General features: G+C 44.5%; 1 protein-coding gene across 2 annotated transcripts; it reads right to left on the bottom strand.

Moving 5' to 3' along the window:
* Positions 1–326: 326 nt before the first annotated feature.
* Positions 327–9,471, bottom strand: LOC110530684 (semaphorin-4E). 2 transcript variants are annotated; one of them, XM_036986342.1, is made up of 16 exons: positions 9,045–9,471; positions 6,996–7,376; positions 6,575–6,720; positions 5,579–5,638; positions 5,355–5,453; positions 5,154–5,253; positions 4,684–4,794; positions 4,335–4,486; positions 4,030–4,205; positions 2,865–3,021; positions 2,430–2,652; positions 2,229–2,344; positions 1,960–2,123; positions 1,820–1,872; positions 1,067–1,741; positions 327–1,000 (listed from the first exon to the last, which is right to left on the bottom strand). In XM_036986342.1, coding segments are annotated over exons 2-16 (2,343 nt in total). In that variant the 5' UTR covers positions 7,105–7,376; positions 9,045–9,471; the 3' UTR covers positions 327–998. The 2 variants fall into 2 exon arrangements, with proteins under 2 accessions (XP_036842237.1, XP_036842238.1); XM_036986343.1 differs by lacking the exon at positions 9,045–9,471 and adding an exon at positions 8,169–8,330 and having other exon boundaries at positions 327–1,741.
* Positions 9,472–12,577: the final 3,106 nt, after the last annotated feature.

Genomic DNA, 12,577 nt, shown 5'->3' with positions numbered 1-12,577 from the left:
GCATTAAGTATGCCTCAGTCAGGATGTCAACAAATCACTGAGTAAAGTATCTCCTTTACCATTGGCTACGGGCAGGATTCCATCTGTAATCTCATTCACCATAAACTCTGCATATGTTTTCTCAATCGAAGATTTGGCCACTATAGCGCTGAACTTCAGCGATACAGATTGAATCCATCCCTAACTGTAACGTTGACCTATCCACAGCTGTTCCATTTAAGACTAATTAACCCCCAATGTTAGCAAGTCCACTCCTGCCCCTGGTGGAAACCTGTCAAGCCTATTGGCTATTCTATATACACACATTGGTGACACCAAAAACAATGAAAGTAGAAAGAGTTTTAATAAAGACAACACTGACACGATACAGTTAACAGGATCCTGAGAAGGCACGTACTTCGACAGGTTAGAAATGGCACGAGAGAGAGGGACCACATAACAAAACATTCTGGAGTAAAGTGGAAGAGAAAAATAAGAGTAAAACATTGTCATATCAATCCTATTCATTTAATTAGGAGAATTCCTACCTATCCTTGTAGTTCTCTCTCAGTGCTTGTTAGAGGTGGGTCCTGGATACCCGGCAGAGATGGTTGTTCATTTGAGTGGGTCACACAAGTTTCTAACGCTTTAGGTGCTCGTAAATCTAAAACAAGTTTGATAACCAGTCCCCACCACCACAGTTCAACTTGACCAATCCAGCACTAGAGCAGGAAAAGCTGGGTCTGATTGGCTGGTAACAGAATCATAGGGTGTGTTCCTCTGCTCAGGCGTTGCTGACGCCTGCCAGATCTTACAACGCTCGGATAGGTATTTAACATATCAGCTAACCATATATGTTATAGCAATCTGTCAGTCGATGACACAGTCAATGATGTCACGTCAGCAGAACGCAACCATAGTTTCACAAACAATACAGTTCTCTTCCAACCGCTTTGTACAAAACATTACAGGTGTGTTGGTCCGATCTAGTCACAGTTTATCTGCTGCATACTGTTCAGTCCCGTTGAATACTGACTGCATACAGTCAAAAAATAAAGCAAACTGAAATACCATTGGCGGTAAGATCATATCTCTGATTCATCATCAATGAACTGCAATGAGGGGAAAGTAACTCTGGCTTCCCCCTCCCCCTCCTCATCCCCTCCTAATGCCACCTCCCCAGTAGAGTGGTTGTTATTACTGGTGCAGTTTCCTTCTCCAGACACCAGGGCCTTGCTCTCCGCCTCCCCAGGCTCTGAGACCTCTAGGTGGGCCACGGCAATGTGAGCAGCCCCCTCCTCTGGGGCACCTTGGTTCTGCCCTCTCCCTGCTCCTATCACTCTCCCACAGGGCCCAGGCAGGGGCAGGTGTCCCTTGTACAGGTTCCACCCCAGCAGGACAGCCAGCAGAATCGCTAGGAAGGCCACTGACACCTGCAGCACTGCCAGGGAAGGGCCCTCGGTCCTGGCTTCAGGTCTGAGTGAGAGCCCTTCTAGACCTACTCTAAGCTGGTACTCAGCCACGGTGGTGGTGTACTTCCCGCTGTGGGAACGCTCCAAGGACAGACAGCGGTAGCGGCCAGTGTCAGAGGCAGAGGCGTTGAGGATAAGGAGGCTGTCTCGGAGGATCTGGTTGCGATGCGAGGAGGGCAGGGGCAGGGAGTCTTTCACCCAGTGGGTCTCTGCCAGGTTGGAAGTGGGGGGGCACTGGAGCTTCACATTGCCACCCAGCCACATGGTCTGATTAACAGTCTTCACAGGGTCTGGAAGAGAATGTATTGGTTAGAAAACACACAGACAGACACACACAGAAAAGATAGAATAGACACACATGCACTCACCTGAGGTGGGGCAGAGAGAAAAGTCTCCAACCCATAAACTTTGGATCAGTTCACTGAGACAGAAACGGGAAGGTGTTCAGGGACAGAGTTAACCAACAGTACATCAGATCTCTGTACAATTGGTTTATGCAGCACCATACCTGTCTGTGTTAGCTGTAGACAGGGAGATACACTGGGCTGTAGTTCTGTCCCAGACACAGTAAGGGTCTCTGGCCAGGACACAGTCCACACAGGTGCGAGAACGACCACAGCTACTAAACGGCATCTGAACAGCACCGTACTCAGAGCCTGCGTACAGCTGACCCTACACACACACACACACACACGTTACACACACCCTTTACACTGCCATACATACTGTACAGCAGATTTCAGCTGCCGACAGACAAGAAATAGAGCTTTACGTTACCGTTGTGTTGGAGAAACGGAGGACTTTGATTGGCTCACGGGGCTGGAAGAGCTGCACTTCCTCGATGATGAACATCTCCTTATCGTAGTTAAGCGCTTTCAACACGCTGCCAACCTCTGAGACACGAAACACACATCAGTGCTGATACTGTATGTGGGCAACTAAGCCATACACAGCGGTTCAGAGTTATTAAACACACACCTGTGCCTATGAACATGACATGGTATTTCTTCCCGTCCAGGGCCTGTGTTCTGTGTACTATGATGCGTGTGAAGGCAGTGCCTCTCCTGACCAGCAAGGGGCGCTCTCCCATGGGCAGAACAGCCTGGTCCATGAGGGGCCGGTCTCTAATGAACTGCAGGGTCCGGTCTGGCAGGTCCAGAGTTTGACTGATTCCCTGGTTACGAGCCTCGTCATCTATACACTGGAAAGGGGAGTGGGAGAGGAGGGAGGGTTTATTCAAGCCTGGAAGAACGTACAACTTTAATCAGGAAACTTTCAAGGTTAGGTTGGTCTGTTGAAAATCTATAGATAATCTGAAGGGATAGACTGTGAATAAAAATCATAATGAAAGAAATGTTACAGGAAGAGAGAGAGAGAGAAGACAAAAGGAAAAGAAGAGTCAATCTGACTCACAGCTCCAGGTCTGGGGGAGGGCACGGCACCACTGTACATCACCCACTTCACAAAGGACGTTTCCACGGTTACCGGGGTCTTGTACTTCCCCTCGGAGAACACCCTGCCGATGTCCAACACCCTGTATGCACACACTGCAGAGAGGTCCACCCTGTCCCTGGAATACAACCACACAGAGCATTAGAGACACACACTGCAGAGAGGTCCACCCTGTCCCTGGAATACAACCACACAGAGCATTAGAGACACACACTGCAGAGAGGTCCACCCTGTCCCTGGAATACAACCACACAGAGCATTAGAGACACACACTGCAGAGAGGTCCACCCTGTCCCTGGAATACAACCACACAGAGCATTAGAGACACACACTGCAGAGAGGTCCACCCTGTCCCTGGAATACAACCACACAGAGCATTAGAGACACACACTGCAGAGAGGTCCACCCTGTCCCTGGAATACAACCACACAGAGCATTAGAGACACTGCAGAGAAGTCCACCCTGTCCCTGGAATACAACCACACAGAGCATTAGAGACACACACTGCAGAGAGGTCCACCCTGTCCCTGGAATACAACCACACAGAGCATTAGAGACACTGCAGAGAGGTCCACCCTGTCCCTGGAATACAACCACACAGAGCATTAGAGACACACACTGCAGAGAGGTCCACCTTGTCCCTGGAATACAACCACACAGAGCATTAGAGACACACACTGCAGAGAGGTCCACCTTGTCCCTGGAATACAACCACACAGAGCATTAGAGACACTGCAGAGAGGTCCACCCTGTCCCTGGAATACAACCACACAGAGCATTAGAGACACTGCAGAGAGGTCCACCCTGTCCCTGGAATACAACCACACAGAGCATTAGAGACACACACTGCAGAGAGGTCCACCTTGTCCCTGGAATACAACCACACAGAGCATTAGAGACACTGCAGAGAAGTCCACCCTGTCCCTGGAATACAACCACACAGAGCATTAGAGACACACACTGCAGAGGTCCACCCTTTCCCTGGAATACAACCACACAGAGCATTAGAGACATACACTGCAGAGAGGTCCACACACACAAACTAAAACAGTCAGGTCCATCCGTGGTGGTGCTCAACATAAGCAAAACACACACACTCATACACACACTTCAGAGTTCAACTTACGACTGTGATGTGAATACAGCATAGAACACACAGCTTCTCCAGTCTCCCTCCTCACACCAGCGGTAGGTGTCCTGTATGATGTAGGGTAGCTGGGATTCCAGAACAGGACAGTCCACACGGGCCTTTAGAAACGACGTCCACTTCTTCTGCAGGGTCCTCTGGCCCCCAAGGTCCCCCTGAGACACAGAGACAGAGATTTACATGAAGCTGCCATTAGACAATAAGGGTATATCTTCATAGAATACAAGCACCCAAAGACCCTTTAAGGAGAGAAGTAATTCTCAATGCCACCGTGGGACACACACCTTGCAGACACGTGCTACGCGGGACACCACCAGTTTGCTGTAGAAGTCGTACTCCACAGCGGTCTCAGTGAAGAACAGGTAGACCTTGTCATCGTCACCCGTTAAGCTGTTCCTACTCTCTGGCATCTGGGCCATGGAGATGAAGTTGGGCTCTGACAAAGACAAATGTAGTAGACATCAACCTAAAGACTTCAACCTGTTCTAGGATCTGTTTGTGCTGTCTTGCCAACTCATTATGTTTCCATTATAAGAGTTGGCAAAACGGCACAGACAGATCGGGGACCAGGCTATAAAGACTTAACCTCTTGTTGAAAAACAAAAAAAGGGAGTTGAAAGAAGACTGTCTTACCGTGTAGCCAGGAGCTCTTGAACTCAGTGCGTATGGAGGAGGGAGAGCTGCGCATCACCACAGGCTCAGAACCCAGGAAGTTCATTGATGTGGCTGAATAGAGGGTTTTGTCTAGAAGAGATATTGCTTTTGTCAAAAACATACTTTTTGTAGCAGGTTGGGAGAACTTATGCAGCAGGTAAGAAGAATTCACATAGCAGGTTTGAGGAGAAGGTTAAGTTTAGGAAAAGGGTTTGGGTTAGCTAACAAAGTGAGAACACTTTTAACGTCAAATTGACAAAAGCTGTATCCCATCTAGACATGACCTGAGCACAGGTCCTCACCTGAGAGCATTGTGGGTCTAGAGGGTTCAACTCAAACAAGCCATCAGATCAGGAATATCAGACCTGCATCACTTAACCTAGCCTTTTCTGACTTTAAGGAGATTGATATTCCCGGATTCCTGACAGAATTCCAGAGTAGTTACTCACCGATCATGATGGAAGAGAATCTCTGGAATGGATCGAAGGGACACTTCCCTTTGCCATCCTCTGCCTTGTTTTCCAGAGTCAACTCTCCGTCTTTGTACGACTGAAACGACAGAGATGAGCGGTACACTTGCGAATGATATCTACTATTACAGGTTATGACCGGAGTTGATCATAAGGAGTGTTGTGTTTCCATTGACTCACCATGTAGTCACACTCTGGGTTGAAGGCCTTGGTCCCACACACATACATCCTACCATCCTCCATTGTATGCAGGACCCTGATGTAATTCTGACACTCTATCTGCAACACAGTATCTACTTATTTAGCTATCTGCATAGAATGCACATATGTATATACAAATGAAACGGGAAAGCACCATGAAATGTGCAGAGAAAGCATCAGTTCACTGACTGGTCTGGACCGACCTGATTTTTCCCCTTGGAGCTGCACTCCTTCTGCTGCTTCTCTGTCACTTTCCAACTTACCTGAAAAAGACATGGAAGATAAAGTGGGAAGATTAACACTTTACGAGAGGTATTGACATGTTGAATGCACTGAGCTGTCTCTTTGAACTACTGGTGCATAGCTCGGCCACCCATGCATACCCCACAAGAAGTCTCTTCACAGTCCCCAAGTCCAGAACAGACTATGAGAGGCGCACAGTACTACATAGAGCCATGACTACATGGAATTCTATTCCACATCCAGTAACTGACGCAAGCAGTGAAATTAGATTTAAAAAAACAGATAAAAATACACCTTATAGAACAGCTGTGACTGTGAAGCCACACAAACATAGGCACAGACACAGACACAGATTTATACACACACACACATAGATTTTGTACTGTAGATATATGGTAGTGGCGGAGTAGGGGCCTGAGGGCACACAGTGTGTTGTGAAATCTGTGACTGTATTGTAATGTTTTTAAAAGTGTTTAAACTGTCAGAATATGTTATTGTTAGACACCGGGGCTCCTATGGAAAGGAGAAGGGCCACAATCTGGTACAAGTCAAAAGGACAGCTGTGAGTTGGGGAGGAGTGAGGAATTTGGGTCGAGGTCAGATCAGATGAAGTGAGGAAGAACAGATATCACTAAAGTTCTGTCTAGCAACAGAGATGCATTGGCTGTTCAGATGTTTATCAGGAGACTCAGCATAGGAGGAAGGGATAAATACCAATGCTCGTGTGAATGTCTTGGTCTTATGCAGCTGTGTGACCCATTGGGTGAATAAACTTGGTTTGAGATTTTCTAATCGTCCAAGAGTTTTTACTCTTCATTTAGAACCCAACACCAGGAAGAGTCGCTGCTGCAAAGGCATGTTGAACATGAGACATGAGTCTTCCAGGACATCGTTTCATAGCTGTCAGTGTAAGAGCCAAAGCAATCTGTTAAACTGTAATACTTCAGTGTTCTTACGGAGGACTTCTTGTTGGAGATGTTGTTGATGTCCAGGGCGTAGATGTTCTCCCTGGCTCCCAGCAGCAACAGACCCAGGTCCTCTCTCAGCAGCATGGTGGAGTAGTTCCACACACCCTCTTCACCGAACATACGACCATTCTCTCCTAGTACAGCAGAATGAGTGACATTGAATGATACAGGAAGTCGTACGGAGTGACACCAATAGTTACTCACAAAGACACCTGCAGTTACACCGGATGATAGTTATGTAAACTAGTTTTTGACACATATGACAGTTACATAAACCTTCCCCTAATCCAAATGACACCTGGTTGTAGCTGTAGCAGTAATATAATATGTAGATATATTCACAAACAGTATAGACAGAAGCAGTGAATAAATATTGATGGACGCACTTAAATGCAAGAGCAGTACTTACTATGATAGGGTACAGTTTTACGTGGAACGCAGTCCAGTGGCGAATGGGCGTCCAGCGTCAGAGCGAGAGGGAGGAGCCAAAAGAAACTTACGACCACTAGAGGATACATGGCTTATTCCTTGTCAAAATTTAATTTAGTTCCTTAAATGGCTCTTAAAAGGAAATCCAGTCCAGTCTGTGTTAAATCCAGTCCAGTTTGTGTTAAATCCAGTCCGGTAGAGAGAAGGCAGGAGGCACTCATAGACCCAGGCTACGTGTTAGGCCTACTTTGTGTTCAGAGGATAGATGGCTGTGTGATTGAGCCAGTCTCCAGCACAGGCTTCTGATCTCTCTACAGGCCTCTGTCAGCAGGGAGTCCATGGTAAGATGGATGGCACGGACCTGAGAGAGAGAGAGAGAGAGAGAGAGAGAGAAAGAGGGAGGAGAGAGAAAGAGAGCGAGAGAGAGTGAGGAGGGGGGTCTATGGTAAGATGGATGGCACGGACCTGAGAGAGAGAGAGAGAGGGGCGGGGGGGGTCTATGGTAAGATGGATAGCATGGGGAAAAGGCGCAGGCACTGGCCCGCTGACTGCTTTGGCCCATCTGAGAGAGAGAGAGAGAGCAAGAGAGAAAGCGAGAGAAACACTGGAGAGAGGGGACATATTTTGAGGGAGAGAAAGAAAGAGAAGAGCTAGAGAAAGGTATGGTTAAAGAGCGTGATGTGAGCTACGGTCTGCGCAGCAGTAACTCTGTCACAGCCATAGTGATGGTAATGTGAGGGCATGAAAGGCTTTCAGTGGGGTGCAGGAGTGTCGACTTCAGCTCGTCTGGACCTAACAAAACCACACAAAAAGAGATCCTCACAGAATACCAAATCCTGTGTGGACAGGGGAAATAGCGGTACAAATTGTGAAAAACACATATTGTTCAGTTCACACAAACAGTCTTGTTTTACTAACACAATTGATTCCATTCAAAATCCTATTTTCCCTAACCTCTAAACCTAACCCGAACATAATCTTTAACCCTCAACTCTAATTCTAACCCTAAATCCCTTAGAAATAGCCTTTTTCCTTGTAGGGGGTGGAAAAATGTCCACCGTTGGTCAAATGTTGGTTTGTGTGCTACTGTTGTGGGGACTTCTGGTCCCCACACGTGTAGTTAAACATGTCCACACACACAAATACAACTAACCCAGGTCTACCATCACAAGAACATTGGCAGTTGTACAATCTTGTTCTGTAAATGTTGCAATGTTGCAAGTCAATCCTTTTGAGGATCGGATTTCCCCACTATGGTGGGTGTGTCCAGGAGTGTCATTAGTCAGAGTGCTGGTTGTGTAGCAGATTAGTCACAGCATGTCACATAATGCATGTCACAGATGTTTCACATATCTACCCCTGAGGCAAGAGGCTCCATTGGTTAACACATCTGCACATGCTGCGGCTACACCAATGGCATTCATATTTAGACACATCTCTAATAAGAGACATGTCTGTTTGCATGTCTGTGAGTGGTGCAACTGCAGAAAAAACCTTCCTGTGTAGTTTAATGCATTTCTTTGTCCAAATAGTTTATACCCTGACATATTGACAAACTTCAGCAGTGAAGGGTGTAACGTTGTGGACTGTGTCACATCCGGCCGTGATTGGGAGTCCCATAGGGCCGAGCACAAATGGCCCGAGCGTCGTCCGGGTTTGGCCGTGATTGTAAATAATAATTTGTTCTTACTGGCTTGCCTAGTTAAATAAAAGTTGCATTTAAAACACATTTAAAAAACGAATTATTATAAAATGTCATACCTAATACATCAACTGTTGGCAAACAAGTTAAAGTAATAAACTTTTGCGTAACTCAAAACAGGAAACAGCTACTCTACTTCTGTCCCCTATCAGTCACCTGTCTGGTGCATATGGGCAGAAATAAATGCACGCAGTAGTTTAGCATTTGTGAGAGTTTATAATTTGTTCACACGTATCAAGGCTCAAATTCATTATGCCCACTATACATTTATGACAAATGTAACAAAAATATACCTTAAAAAATATATTAATCAGAGACTAAACCTACCTTTAAAGGTGATAGGTGTTCTTTCTCGAGTGTGTACAAGAGACTGCCCAGGTCTGGTTGCTCTTTGGTTCAAACACAGTACAAACCCACAGCCAAGCGCTTTCCACAAAGAGGCAGTGGCTAAACGGCTGTCCTTGTTCCCCCTTCTGTCTCTGTCGGATCCGTTGAAAGGGACTGTTGTTGTCGGATATATTGTTGGGAAAAGTTAAGGCGCTCAGATCCCGCGGTGAAGGACCTGAATAGATACCGCTGCTGCTATGGCTTCGTCAGCATGCCAGATTATTCTCCCTGATTGAGCAACCTGGTCTCTGAACATTTCGTATTATTCTGTACATATATTCCGAGCAATTCCTTTTAGTATAATATGTTACATTTCATATGGTATGTATTAATTTGTGGATGTCCATCACCCATTTTGTATATTATGCTATGAATTACAATTTCGTTTATATGTTACTATTTGCAAAGTGTACAATATGTAGCAAATTTGTAAAACATGCTTTAAAACTGGTGGGAGAAGCTATAGGAGGATGGGGTCATTGTAATGGCTGGAATAGAAGACATTGAATGGAGTCAAAGGTGGATTCCATATGTATGATGTTTGAGATACCGTTCCATTTATTCCATTTGAAACATTACAATGAGCTCGTCCTCCTATAGCTCCTCTCACCAGCCTCCACTGTGCAAAACATGTGATATGTTGGCTAGGGGTTAGGGTTAAGGTTGGGGTAAAGTTCAGGAGTTAGGTTAAGGGTTAAAGTTAGGGGTTAGCTAACATGTTAAGTAGTTGCAAAGTATCAAGAAAGTAGTAAGTAGTTAAAGTTGCTAATTAGCTAAAATGCTAAGGTTGTCCATGATGAGATTTGAACTCTCAACCTTTGGGTTATAGGCCCACCCACCAACCAACCTACTTATGTTTTTGCCTTAACTTCGGGATCGGTGTCCCTTCCACAGGACGGCTGAGCTAACATAGGCTAATGCGATTAGCATAAGGCTGTAAGTAACAAGAAAATGTCCCAGGACATAGACATATCTGATATTGTCAGAAAGCTTAAATTCTTGTTAATCTAACTGCACTTTCTAATTTACAGTAGCTATTACAGTGAAATAATACCATGCTATTGTTTGAGGAGAGTGCACAATTTTGAACATAGTTTTTAATAAACAAATTAGGCATTTTTGGGCTGTCTTGATACAACATTTTGAACAGAAATGCAATGGCTCATTGGATTAGTCTAAAACTTTGCACATATACTGCTGCCATCTAGTGGCCAAAATGTATATTGCACATGGGCTGGAATAATACATTATGGCCTTTCTCTTGCATTTCAAAGATGATGGTGCAAAAAAAATACAAAAGAACGGTTGTTTTTTTCTTTGTATTATCTTTTACCAGATCTATTGTGTTATATTCTCCTACATTCCTTTCACGTACAAACTTCAAAGTGTTTCCTTTCAAATGGCACCAAGAATATGTATAGCCTTGCTTCAGGGCCTGAGCTACAGGCAGTTAGATTTGAGTATGTCATTTCAGGTGAAAAAAAAAGAGGCAGATCCTTAAGAGGTTTTAAGTAACCATCTGTCTTTTGGAACCATACCAAACGTAACATATCATACTAATTTTAGCGCCTCGGATTTACATTTACTATGTTATGTCTAGTCTATGAGACCAGGCTGTGAGCGAGGTAGAAAAGATGAGCGCGCTCTCTCGTGAAAAACAGGCGAGTCCCGACAGGTCTGACATAAAAATGACTGAAATATCACGCTCCCCTTGAACAACACAATACTACAAATGCTAATAAAGACAGTTCCTACAACAATACTTATATTTTTCGTGTAGTTTAGTGTAGTGCTCAAGTCAAATGTGGACAGTACAGCAGTTGGGTAAAGTACCTAAGTAACAATACTTTAAAGTACTACTTAAGTAGTTTTTTTTGTGGTAGCTGTACTTTACTTTACTATTTATATTTTAACAACTTTTACTTCACTACATTCCTAAAGAAAATCATGTACTTTTTACTCCATATATTTTTCCTGACACCCAAAAGTACTCCTTGCATGTTGAGTGCTTAGCAGGAGCGGGACATCGTCCAATTCAAGCACTTATCAAGTGAACACATGGTCATCCCTACTGCCTCTGATCTGGCAGACTCACTAAACACACATGTAAATTATGTCTGAGTGTTGGAGTGTACCCCTGGCTATTTGTACATTTAAAAAACAAGAAAATGGTGCCATCCGCTTTGCTTAATATAAGGAATTTGAAATGATTTATACTTTTACATTTGGTACTTAAGTATATTTTACCAATTCCATTTACGTTTGATACTTAAGAATATTTAGAACCAAATACTTTTAGACTTTCACTTTTACTTGAGTAACTTTCTAGTAAGGTATCTGTACTTTTACTCAAGTATGGCAATTGGACACTTTTTCCAGCACTGTAAAAGTGGGGACAGCGGGTTTTAGGGACCTATCTCGTTGGAAAAAAAATATGAAATAATTTAATGCTCCATCATTGATCCAAAACATTTAGCCTAACTACATCTTGAAGCAACTAACAATCATATCTGTCCTGCTAACTGTTTGCTTATCTCATGCTTGAGTGCATAACTTGTTTTCCCATAAAGTTCTTGTGGCCCTTACAAAAACCAGGGCAGCTTAAGATGCAGTCCAGAGTCCAGACGGAGTCATTCCCTCTGCAGAAGAATGTTCCATTAATTATTAACACAGTGAATGACCATCCTACTCTAATATCACGGAATCCATCACCGCAAACATGATCTTAATACAGTACCTATAATGGATTTCCTCCCATTGCAGTGGTGAAACACTATGCACAGTGGTCTGTATTGTACACACATGCTCACTGCATGGGTGAACTGTGCATTGATTATGTGGTATAACCTGCCATGCTTTCATTACTCAGCCTTTCTCTCTTCCATTTCCTCATTGTCCTTTCTTTAAGGTAACACTTTCCCTCAACTTAAACTTGCACTTAGTCAGTGTAGTTGTCTCCAACCAGACAGTTATGAGTTGGAATAAAATGTAAATGCACAAACCCTGCACACTAATACTCCTAACAAAATAAACAGACAATTAGCTAAATGTTAAGAGAGGGTCGAAAACAGCAGGTCTGGGACAAGGTAGCACATCCGGTGAACTAGTCAGGGTTTCATCGCCGCAGGCAGAACAGTTTAAACTGGAGCAGGAGCATAACAACGTAGCACGGCTGGTGAACAGGTGAGGATTCCATAGCCACAGGCAAAACAGCAGAAACTGCATCAGCAGCACGACCAGGTGGACTGGGGACGGGGACAGCAAGGAGTCATCAGGCCGGGTAGTCCTGAGGCATGGTCGTAGGGCTCAGGTGACTGCAATTTTGTATCTCTGCCTTATGTCAAAATGAGTAGAATTGCATTCCATTTGTTATAAAATGTCAAAATGTTCTCCCCTCCCCATGGCAAAATGAGTAGAATTGCATTCCATTTGTTATAAAATGTCAAAATGTTCCCTCCGCCCCATGGTAAAAT

The sequence above is a fragment of the Oncorhynchus mykiss genome, chromosome 8, assembly GCF_013265735.2.
Source record: "Oncorhynchus mykiss isolate Arlee chromosome 8, USDA_OmykA_1.1, whole genome shotgun sequence".
In the NCBI taxonomy this organism is placed as follows: domain Eukaryota; kingdom Metazoa; phylum Chordata; class Actinopteri; order Salmoniformes; family Salmonidae; genus Oncorhynchus; species Oncorhynchus mykiss.
The sequence above is the reverse complement of the archived record's forward strand: the minus strand, read 5'-3'. Positions and strand labels throughout refer to the sequence as shown.